The sequence below is a fragment of the Setaria italica genome, chromosome II (genome assembly GCF_000263155.2).
Source record: "Setaria italica strain Yugu1 chromosome II, Setaria_italica_v2.0, whole genome shotgun sequence".
NCBI lineage: Eukaryota > Viridiplantae > Streptophyta > Magnoliopsida > Poales > Poaceae > Setaria > Setaria italica.
In genome coordinates, this window is record NC_028451.1 from 36,443,395 (window position 1) to 36,455,398 (window position 12,004).

At 49.2% G+C, this 12,004-nt stretch overlaps 2 protein-coding genes across 2 annotated transcripts; one reads left to right on the top strand and one right to left on the bottom strand.

Annotated features, from left to right (window-relative positions):
* Positions 1 to 141: 141 nt before the first annotated feature.
* LOC101760069 (60S ribosomal protein L32-1) lies at positions 142 to 2,116 on the top strand. The gene is made up of 4 exons (XM_004957205.3): positions 142 to 295; positions 427 to 516; positions 1,228 to 1,409; positions 1,761 to 2,116. Exons 2-4 carry the CDS (start codon positions 427 to 429, stop codon positions 1,888 to 1,890), a joined length of 402 nt encoding a protein of 133 aa, XP_004957262.1. The 5' UTR covers positions 142 to 295; the 3' UTR covers positions 1,891 to 2,116.
* A 4,144-nt stretch (positions 2,117 to 6,260) lies between these two features.
* Positions 6,261 to 8,468, bottom strand: LOC101760887 (transcription factor BHLH089). Its single transcript, XM_004957207.4, has 8 exons — positions 8,050 to 8,468; positions 7,711 to 7,941; positions 7,534 to 7,599; positions 7,371 to 7,439; positions 7,207 to 7,281; positions 6,928 to 7,122; positions 6,740 to 6,833; positions 6,261 to 6,648 (listed from the first exon to the last, which is right to left on the bottom strand). Exons 1-8 carry the CDS (start codon positions 8,338 to 8,340, stop codon positions 6,611 to 6,613), a joined length of 1,059 nt encoding a protein of 352 aa, XP_004957264.1. The 5' UTR covers positions 8,341 to 8,468; the 3' UTR covers positions 6,261 to 6,610.
* Positions 8,469 to 12,004: the final 3,536 nt, after the last annotated feature.

Here is a 12,004-nt window from a genome sequence, read left to right on the forward strand (position 1 = left end):
TACGTGGACCGGAGAAGCCCACGACAGAGCAACACAACAAAAGCCGATGGCGAGCCGACGACGGCCTGCAATCCCCTCCTCACTCAACGGAGGATCGCAATATCTTACGGCCCACCTTAGAATCAGTCGCGGATCACGCGAAGGAAGGGCCGCCTAGGGTGGAAGCGGCCCAGAAGGTCCGAGCCCACCACACCTAGGGTTCTCTCGGAGCAATAAGACCCTCTCCTCTCCTCTCACACCCGCCGCCCGCCGCCGCTCTCGCTCGCACCGTCGCATCTCCGCAGGGTTCGCAAAGGTACCTCCTCCAACCTCGTCTCGTCGTGGCACCGACCACGGCGCTCTCGAATCCTTCGCTCTCGTGCCGGATTCGTGGCTGCAGTTACCCAGCTGGTGTCTATTTGCCCGTGTGACCTCGTGCTCCTGCAGATGGCGGTGCCGCTGCTGACGCAGAAGATCGTGAAGAAGCGGGTCAAGCACTTCAAGAGGCCCCACCTCGACCGCTACAAGTGCCTCAAGGTACACGCTGCGCCCATTCCCTTGTTGCGCGAAGCGCTTGATCACCGAGCATCTGCTGCACCCTTCGTTAATCCACTGGCCGCCTTCTAACTAGCTTGCTTTAGGTTCACCACTGGAAGAGTGGTCATGTTGTTCACGTTGTTTAGAAGTGTATATTCTAATTTGAATTGCTTGGCCAGATTTTTGTATGGAAGTTGCTAGTACCAGACTACCAGTTCGTTAGCTTGCGTTACAGTTACAATCTTTCACTAGCAATCTAAATTGTAAACTTGGTTTTTGAAGCAGTGTATTACCATGGAAGCTTTCCTCATTTTAGGAGCCCTCCTTTGGTTAATGCAATTTAGAAGTTGTTAACAGAGACCAGGTCCCTTTGTTTGTGTAAGTTTATTAGCTTACACTGATGTAATGCCATGTTTCTGTACCTTAGCATAACTTAAAACTATACTGTACCAGTGTAGCAAATGCCCATTACTTCAGACAACGTTTACCACTTGGTGAACCCAAAATATGCTATACTGTGCCTGAAACCTGCTAGTTTTATTTTCATTTTTCTGAGCAGTAACGGCTCTAGCGCCAAGCATGGGTAAGATATCCTGTAAAAAAGATGTACAAATTTCCGGTTCATTGAGTCTCTACATTTGCGTCACCTAGCATAGCCATTGCTTTTGGTTTAGTTGAAAGAGCTAATTTTTCCCATACTGTTTTCTGTAGCCAAGCTGGCGCAGGCCCAAGGGTATTGACTCCCGCGTCAGGCGGAAGTTCAAGGGATGCACCTTGATGCCCAACATCGGATACGGCTCGGACAAGAAGACCAGGCACTACCTCCCCAACAAGTTCAAGAAGTTTGTTGTTCACAATGTCTCTGAGCTGGAGCTGCTTATGATGCACAACAGGTAATCTTTTTTCTGTTTACCTATTGAAAGCTCTTTGATGGTGCCACACATCCTGCAATTTTACTTCATAATCATACCAGAAAGCTAAGCTACAACATAGCTTACCTCCGGAACAGAATGGCAGTGTTCCCTCCTAGTAGGGTAGGGTGGGTAGTCTAGCAGATATGGCACAGTTCCCGTCATAATAGCAATGTGCCAGTGAGAATGCTATTCCAGTTACCCTAATATATATGTCTCCGACTTTATGTGACCCATGAATATTACTCCTCAAATCTTCTGTTCATATGCTTTATTTCTGTTTGATCTTTCAAATGCTCTCTTTGCTTACATCCTTTTCTCCCTGCAAAACAGGACCTACTGCGCTGAGATTGCACACAACGTCTCCACCCGCAAGCGTAAGGAGATTGTTGAGCGCGCTGCGCAGCTGGACATTGTGGTCACCAACAGGCTGGCCAGGATCCGCAGCCAGGAGGATGAGTGAAATGTTCAGTAGCTGCAGTTGCATTGTTCGTAGAACAGTACTGAGATTGGAGATACTTTTCCACCATTTTTATGCTTGTGTTAGACTTGTTCCGTGGACGTAATATTTGCTATGAGTGAACTTGTGATGGCAAATCACATCTAGTTTTGACTGGACATCCATGAAGTGTGGCAAATGACTTTCTCATTCTTCAGGTTTGTGAGTATAAATTTTGTTCGTGAGCGTCCATGATGAGCCTTTGATCGAGCTGTGCTGCAATCATTTTCTTTATCAGATGCAAATGTTTTTTGATCGGAGATGTTATGCAAATGTTATTTTTTATCGGAGATGTTATGCAAATATTGTCAAAGAATCTGTCGAGCTATTACGTTTCAAAAAAAAAAATCGGTCGAGCTACTTGTGCCAGGCAAATGCCGCGCTGTGAGGAGTCAGTCCAGGTATTCATTTGACGGGCCTAACGGCGGATCTCATCTAAGGCCCAGATACGGCTCAGATCGTAGCGCGGGCAAGGCCCGTTTCCAAGCATCCTACTAACGCGGGCCCGTGCGACGTGCGGTGGTTCGCGTCGCGTCTCGCCGTCCGTGGTGCGCCCTGTGCCGGCCGCCGTACTGCCCGTAGTACGACCGTCCGTCGAATCGTAGTACGCGGTCACCTCGCCGGCCGCCGCCGCGTACGCGCACGGCTCGGCGATGGCGTCGCAGTGAGTATCTGCCGCCCGAGAGTAACCGGCCGCGGGCAGCCGACAGCCACAGGGCCGCGGGACCACGCGAGGAAGCGACGACCGAGCCAGACGTTAGCTTCGCGCGGATAAGATAAGCCCGGGCCGGTCCTGGCGGCGCTGCGCCGCGGTCAATCGCCCGCCCGTCCCCAATCGCCTCCGCCGCGGGCCGCATCCTTGCCGGGGCGGCGAGTTCCTGTCACGGAGACCCGGCGATCGGGCCGATCGGGACGGCCGGCCAATCTGGCGAGCCCGTCGCCAACAATCATTCGATTTGCCATCATTGCGGGGCTCTTATCCTCTTATCATCAGCTCGGTCGGCCTGAGGGAGTCCTCTTCTTCTCCGTCCCCTCGTCCCATCGATCTGTTCGTCCGTTCCGTTCTCTCCTACCGTTGGCGAGGACCATACGATCGACGACGGCGCAACAAATAAAATGGTGATCCCCATCACGCATTCACTCGTGTCGCGGGCGCCATCATGTCATGATGAACCGGGGATTCAACAGGATCGATCGGATCGGGACGAGGGCCACCCGTTGGTCCGGTCCGGTTCGTGGCCTGGCCGCCCATCAACCCGCTACAGTCCGCCGCCTTGCATGGATCATTTCGATCCTATTGGCGTCGCACGCCAGCCGGGAGCCGATCGATCGCTAGCTCCAACTCTCGTCCATGGAACGTGGGGACGGGACGCCACCATCTGCAGCGGCAAGACGCATGGGTGACCAGACGAGATGATCGCGACCGGATCCGGAAGAGCGGCGACGACGGAGGGACAGAGAAAAACCGAGAGCTCCGATCACACCGTTGCCGGTTAGTTTGCCGTGACTGGTGGACGATGACGGGCGGCCTCTCCGCCTCACGCACGGCAACATGGCGCCAATTAGCAACGAGCCGCGGGGAACGCGCCGTTGGCATCATGACCGGATCGGCCGCCGACGGCGACGCCCATGGCAGCCTGCCTGCCTCTCGCCCCCCCGCGAGGCCGTGCCGCCGGTTACTGCGGGGACGGCGCTGTCACTACCGTGACCACCCGAATGCGACGGAGGGCGAAGGAGAGCAGCATTACCGGCACGAACAGTTACGCAGCGTGCGCTGCAAACCCTACGACAGCTGGGCAGGTCGAGGTCGCCGAATAGGGCGGGATGCAGACAGGTAGATGGCAAATGGTGTAAGCCTTGCTGTATCCAGGCCTGGGGAACAGGGATGACAACGTCGATTAGAGAAACGACAAGAGCTCCAACAGTGCCCAAGTTTAATTTGGACTAATCATGTGACCACGATAGCTACAATAGTAGTACTACTAATTTCACATTTCTAGATATTTGGAAATGATGTCAAATTACAGAAACGACAAGAACTCGACTTCAGTATATAGTGCGTTGTAGTACTAATTTAGTGAGCTTCATTTTATTGGAGGAACAAAACTGACCCAATTTGAAACAAGATTGCAGTTATGCAAGTATCAGTTTACTCTGTTTGCACAATAATTTTGTTTTCATACGATAGGGTATACTCCACTGTTGGGCTGATTATGTGACCACACGATATCTTCAGCAGTATACATGATTATACATTTTTTTTTAGAAATTTAGATAATGCCAATTACAGAAACAACGAGAACACCACTTCAGTGGTGTATACATTGGACTAAAATTCAGTGTCCTTTGAAGAAGAAATTTGGCCGGATAAACAACAAACCTTTAGTAAACTATGTTTAACGCAACTTTTCTCCTTTTTTTTTGACGAAATGCTTATGCAAAAATTCAGTTTACTTAACTGCTGCAAGTTGTCGTTGTTTTCCTATTCAATTTACAGGTAGCGTCCAAGTACGATACGTGGCGCGCCGAAGCATCAAGGCAAGTCATTCTTGCAAGAAAGGGGCATCACCTGCTTTTCCAAAGTCTTCGAAACACTGTTCGCCAGTACTAATCCGTTTCACGTATACGATCTTCTCGTGAGCTGTACTCCTTTTCAGCCGTCAGTTCTCTTTCCACAGGCAGAGGCAGTCTGTCGTCGTCCACTGGCTCTCTGGTGGTGTGGGAGAGGAGAGGACAAAGCCTGCGCGATCTCTGTACGCTCGGAGACGGCTATTCGCCAGGGAGCAAGAACCGGGGCCGAGCGCTACACGGAACCTACTTGCGGAGAATACGTCGTGTTTCTTAAGATACCCCGTAGAGAAATCTGGCACGAGAATAGGGAGGCAGCGGCGGCCCCCGGATCCTGATGCCGACAGTACAAGACTTTGGTGTGGCATTTGCATTACTATACTGGAGAAATGCTTCGTGTTTGATCTCGGTATTACTTCAGAGGTCTTCACTAACCAAATGACATGTGTTTTGTTCTCCAAAATCATCTCCGCGGGCTCTTCCATCTGCCACTATCAGCTCAGGCTTTACTTGCGTTCGGTTTCAGAGCTTAGGAGCCATTGTCAGCAATATCCCAGTGGTGGAAGGAAATGATCAGTGGAGTTATATTTCATATTAGGAGCAATGGCTACTACTACTATTCATCAAGCGCCTTGTAATGTTGCTAGTGACTGTTGGAACTTGCTTCACCTCCACAGTCAGATTATTATGGAACCTCTCCAAATTTTAGGGACCTTCGAATTAAACCTGCAGGTTCCTTCTTTATAGATATCATCATCTTGATGAGCTAGAGAAATTGGATTTTTACTTCAGACAACTATATATTCAAGTCAAGGGCACTAACTTTGCAAGTTTGTAAAGAAACCTTCATGCACGGGTTTGCAATGATTATTCATTATTTGTGCCGCAAATGACTGAGTGGGGAGTGGCTAGAGTGCTAGACAGGTTTACTGAGATATGACTTTCTTTCTCTAATTTTAAGCCTTTAAAGTTTTCATTTAACAAATATACAATCATATATGGTCAGTAGTTGTTTGCGCCTCCTGTTTCATTAAAAAAAAACAAGCACATTTATGTTCCTCATTTTGAAGGATTTTTTCCCTCTGGGTAATGACATAGAAATATCTTAGCCTCTGCATCTAGAAACGCACGCGGTGGTTTGTTTCGCAGGCCTGAGTGACTGATTGTGAAGCTTCCTGAATTGCCTCTTCTGGTATGAGCTGTGCAGAGCAGTGAGTGTTGCTAAAATTTCTGCTGTGCGCCTGAACCAAGATGGACGACGGAGCAGCGGCGCTTTGTCAAAAGCGGGCAGGATTCGGTTGCGGCGTGGATGGATGGGACTTGGGAGCACAGCCGAATACCACGAAATGAGATCCAGCAGGAGCCGAGAAAAAAAAAAGCGATGGCTAACCTACCGAAATTGGGGGACAACGACGCCCGCTTGTTCCTTCGTAAACGACGGGTTGGCAACAGGCAGGAGCCACTCGCGATTTTTACCCTAGTAGACGACGAGCTGCGATCGCGAGCTGTTTGAGAGGGAAATGCGTCGGCCAGGTAAAAAACGTCAACTTGGTCTGGTCCTTCCAACAACTTTTGTACTATCGGTTTCTTGTTTTCCTTTTTAACAGCTGCAGGCTTACAGGATATACGCCTCATAAGTTGAACGGATTGGATCAGTCTGATGAGTTAGAAGAGCAGTTTCACAATGAAGAACTCTGGATACACATATAGCAAACTCGGTTGCAAGTTGCAGCAACAAGATGATGGAGGTATGGAGCATAATAAACTTTGTAAAATGCCGAGGAGAAACATCTCATAGGTTGATTTTTCATCTTAAATAAAACGCGACAGTACAAGGTATTCTTCTAATACCAGCCAGAGTTCTTACATATTAGTAGAGGCTTTAGAAGATGGCGCATGTAATATTTGCACCATATCTATTACATAATCTACTTTAATCTTGCGAGATCATATGATCCCTATGAGAAGAATCAAGTTGCCGTACATCCAGCATACCATGGAATGAATCAGTTCACAGGCCTAAACTATAATGACGGTCAGCTTAGGAGAGCTTCATTTGCCACAGGTCTTGATACTCCCTATATACAAAAACATCAGCCTTGGGGATCACCAGGGACTAGAACTCAATCTTTGTCTGATCAGCTTGTAACTGACCTGCATCAGCATATCCAGTTATTAGTCAAAGGATTATCGCCAAAGTATGCAATTCAATTGATCACCAATCATTTATGCACAATTTGCATACCATCAAAATCCGGTGCTGAAACCCCATTCTCCTGGCTTTGCTCACTCACGATAGGCAAAGTGTTCGGTAGGCCATCCTCCCAGAAGTCCCTTTGCTGGAAAATAAAATCAGGGACAACAGTATTATGATAAGATTCATATTAATTGCCAGTAGTCATGTAGATTGCTGATTCCTCAGGCAACAATCACCTGCTTTTGAAAAGCAAACGTTTGGTTCGTTGTGTGGGGTAGAGCCGTGTCTAACAGACTTAGAGAGCACTGATCCTCCATAGCACCCGAGCCAAAGGACTGGAAAAGATCTGCTTGCTCGCAAAATGGAAAAGCTGCACCAGCACTTTCCAATGGAAAGACCGAATTCACGGAAGGGCCACATGATTGGTACATCTGAATTAACCGAGGAAATAACATGTTAGGCCAGATTGTTTCATAGATCCGGAGCATCAGAAATGAGATAATTTAGAGGCTCACGTCTTTGTGCAGGAGTGTAGACAGGTTGCTGAAGTCAAGTTGCGGATTAACAGTAGCGAGTTTCATGGACAGGAACTGAAATTGTAAGCAGCGAAAAAGGATTAGAATTTCGAGCTCCAACTGCGTGCCGCAATCAAATATAACTATGTGAGTGGCATCCTCACCTCAACTTGCTGCTGAAGTGATTGCACATAGTTTATGATCTCATCAAGCATCAGTGCCTTGCCAACCACCTAAAATAGGGAATTCCCTCAGATTAGCCCAATTATGGGTACCAACTGACACTGGTGGGGAACAGTTTACTGTCCTAGAAACCTATGATCATACCTTGTTGCATCCTGGCACGAGGTCCTGAAGAAATTTCATCCTCTGGCTAATCTTCTCTCTTCTAACCTATCAAGACACCAAGAACAGTGAGCTATTGTGAATTCGGCCCAAACACAAGAATTCCCCTTTGCAATCCCACTCAGACGGTAGGAACCAAGTGGAACTGCAGTGTCTTACCCTCTCTGCGAGGCTGTGGCTGTCGGTCGCCTGCCCTCGCCGCGCCCGGACATGGACGTAGTCCTTGGGCGGCTCGACCGGCGGCTTGGAGCTCTTCCCCTTGCCCTTTTTCTGACCTTTGTCTTCGACCGAGCCGTCGCTCGCCGTCGCCTCCTCCACCTTCGGCTTCACCGGGCTCCCGCCGGCGCCCACCCTGCACTTCTTCCCGTCCGGCCCCTTGGCCTCCCCAGCCTGCAAACCAAAATTCAGAATGAGACCAACGCATCCGACAAACTAGAAAGCTAAAACCAAACAAGTCCGTGGCAGAAGAATCCACTCAGCGCTGGTCGTTTCCCGCACCTTGCCCAAGCAGGCCTCCTTCCCGCTGGTGGCACCGGCTGGCGGCGTCTTCCGCTTCCTGGCATTGCCGCCGTCCCTGGCGCGCGCCCACGCCGGGTCCGACACCGAGGACCCCTCCGGGGACCCGCCGCCGCCGGCCCCCGCCGCGACCCCGGGCAGCCCGAACAGGCCAGCGCCGCCGCCGCCGCCGCAGAGCGCGTCGAGGAACCCGCCGTCCAGCGCGGCGGTGAAGTCGAGCCCCGGGGCGGCGGAGTGGCCCATGAGCAGGCTGGCAACGTAGTCGCTGTCCATTGGAAAGAAAGAAAAGGAAGAAAGGCGCGGCACGCCGCCAAGAATTGCGCAGGAAGCAAAGCGGGGGTGGCGCGAGGTAGTCCCGGGTCGTCTCTTCTCCTCGCTCTCGAGTCCGCGGCGGATTTGGGGGAAAGCGAAGCAGAGGCTGAGGGCCTTGGAACCGGTAGGTGCGGGGATGGATTTAATAGAGCGGTGGTTGCTGGCTGGCTGGCTGCTGCCGCTGCGGTTGGGCTGGGCTGGGACGCCACGTCCGTCGCGTCGCGCGGCGCGGTGGGATGCTTGCGGCGGTGGGTTACCGCCGGGTTCTACTGCGGCTGCGGTCGCCGGAGGTACGCCTCCTACCTTTAGCATTTTTAAGACACTTTGACAATCTGACTCATTTACTTAGCACACAAAATAGCAAACAATAGTGACATTGTATGAGAAAATTATGACATAAAACAAAGCTTGCATTTTGAATCACTAAAAGTGACATTTATAGTACAACACCAATACATGGCACTTTGAGTCTCTCAAATTGATATTATAGTTACAAGGTCACAAAATGCTATAGTTACTCCATAAAATACTATAGTAAGTCCTATCTAGTCCAAAATACTACCTAACCAACTTGCACATACTAGCATCATCATAAATTGGAGCTGTCACGAGTTGGGTGAAATTGCCAATAACATTGTACTCTTCAATGTCCATGATTGCTCCTTTGTTGCTGCCATCATTCTCCACTTCCTTTGGAGGTTGTACACCATCATCTTGCTTTCGTTTCTGCTAACAAAAGTATCACTAATTAGCTATGAATGGCAACAACACATAGAAGAACATATCTTTGGTTCAGATTTAGTTGGCTTACTACGTTTACCAAGCTGTTCTTGTTTCAACTTAAAATACTTGGTCACATTATTTGTTTTCCCTTTTCTTCGATGACCCTCATTGAAACAAACAAATCTATATGAAGTTACCTTGCATCATAGCTACTTATATTTGCATACCTTTTCCTCACATCAAAGCCTCTACAACCCCGTATGCAACCTAAAACTTCCAAGCATCATCTGGATTTCTGAATCTTAAATCAACCTGAGGTGTTCCCTTCTCAAATTCTGCTATTGTCTTCCACAACACTGACAGTTCCATAAATATGACCCAAAAATCAACTAGAGCATATGATTTTCCTACCATGAAATTGAGCAAATTAACCTTTCATAGTCACGGGATCTCAGATTGATACAGATGTGAAGTGAATTAGTTGTCTTGTGCACATGCTTAGGTGCACCTGACAATGACGTCCTGTCGGTGACCGCATTCCTCTCCTCCACGACAACCTGACGGGAACCTCCTCTCTAACGGCGACGAGGTGTAGAGAGTGGCACACGCCCTCTCCTTGGAGGCGCAGAGGACGCCGCAGCGCGTGAGTCCGCGGGAGAGCAGCGTGGCGCGTGGAGGGGTGCAACGTGCGGGAGAGCGATGGATATGATTTTAGGCTGCAGTTCATTTTAGCCTTTGAATATGTGATTCCTAATAGATTACGGCGCGCATTCGAGAAGCGACAGCACTGAATCCGCGTAGGGGCGGTCAAAACGGAACGGAACGGGGCAGGCACCCCGAGGAAATAACGGCTTCTGCTCGCCCACCATTGGGGGGCAGCGCTCCGGGATTTCTGGCCGTGGAGAAGACGTTTGTGCCCCTGTGCCCTCCAGCGTGTTGACAGCCTGCACCCGGACCGTGAAAGAATTTTAAAGAATTGCCACTCTCTAGGGTGTAGTTTGTGACCTCAAGCTAGTCAAGCTTAATACGAGTGCATTTGATCTAAAAATATGAAGCAAGTCGCTTAGGATATCTAGTAGACTAGTATGCTATGGTGTCGTTTTGACTAAAGTTTGTATGAAAATCTGATATTCCAAATATAATAAAATGTGTATTGTTATGATAGATTATGATCAAAGTTTAGAAATTTTAGTCGGTGTGCCTGTTCTCTTGCTCGCAATATATTGATTGATGCGCACATGCTGTACGAGTTCTGAAAAAAATACTGTATTATTTGAAGGCAAATAAAGGGAACCTTATCTTATCTTATGATTGCAATTGTGCTCTTCCCCGTTTATGGAACTCTCTCCCGACCCGATAATCCGGATCCATGACGCTGACGGAGCTATTAACCTTGCTAGCCCCTCCAATCAGAAATACGAACTTACTCCCTCCATCCCCGTCCTACAAAGAGTATCCTCCTAGGTTTATTCTAAATCTTAAGATTGATCAAGTTTACAATAACACCGATTAAGTATGTTATAAAAATATATTTCATAATAATGAATATCAACACGGTTTTAGACGCCGCGGCCACGTGCTCCTTCTGCGAGCAGGAGCCTTGGAAGCCATCGGCACACGCACGATCGATCGATGGTGCCCGTGGAGCTGATGCCCGATCGCCTCACCTCCCGCAGAACAGAGCCAATAAAGGCGCGGGGGGCAAACAGATTAAAGGGCGCTTGCTATTTGGAGCAGGGAAGTAAAGGCATATTGATTTTAGGCAGCTGGATTCCGTAGCGCTTTTGCACCCGGCCTGCTAAACTGAGCGAAGCAATTAGGCGAGGCGTGGCCAGATCCATCCCTTTTCTGCTTCTGAATTCTGATGCGAGAGCAGCCTACCGCAGCAACCGGGAAACTCCTGCTCAACACCCCATAAAAATCTGTTTCGGATAAGGTTAGCGCACCCTTATAGGTGTCCGCAGCAACCGGTGCATTTTCTTCAGAGAAAGGTTGGAGGATGAAGCGTCCACCGGCCTCTGCGCTTAGCCACAAGTGCGTATAGCCAAGTCCGCGGTGCATTTGTCATTTTGTAAAATTTGGATTTGGAGGCATCATATGCAAGAACTTTAATTGAACTCTAGTGCCCCAAAGTGGGTACCAGTTCTATCCAAATCTGACCGAGAGCAGCAGGGGAATACATGAGTTGAATAACAAGAAGGCGAAGCCGGAGTTGGCGATTGCCACCTTGGGACTTGGGCGGATGCGTGCGGTGTGTGCGTACGCACAAGCCATGAACACAAGAAAAACAAATGAGGCCGCGATCGTCAATAAGCCTTGTTTATTCGGGTTTCGCGTGATTTGTATGGCCTAGGGCCACCGGGTGCATATATATGTTATACTTGTATATGTTTGCAAAGCATGGAATTCTCCGGACCGGAATGGCTCCCCATACTCCTCTGTAGGTGACTCCCTCTCACTCTCACCCTCCGATCCATGCCGTGAAGAGACCTCGGGCGTCCAAGTGAACGGACAGGGGAGAAGAGTGGGCTAACGGAGATGCGGCTAACCTTGTTCTGTTGCAACCTGCAAGGGGAAGAGGGTTTTGTGGCAGCATGTCCGCTTAATTGCATCCCTCTCTCGCATTTCATTATGAGATAAAATTTGCATCCACCTTACTCTACCCAGATACGAACCTCGGTTACGCTGCGATGCAACAACCACATGCACCGTATCTTGACACAACTGCTATAACAAACAATTAGTGACAGGCTGATGCTCTATGATTGCTCGCCGGGGAAATAGTTTATCGTTACTGGATGGCACATCACAGCCGCACAGGTGCTGGCTTTTTGCACCGTGAACCTGCTGCTACCAAAGAACAGGTCGCTCAGCTAGGGAATAGGGAAACAGGAATATAGTA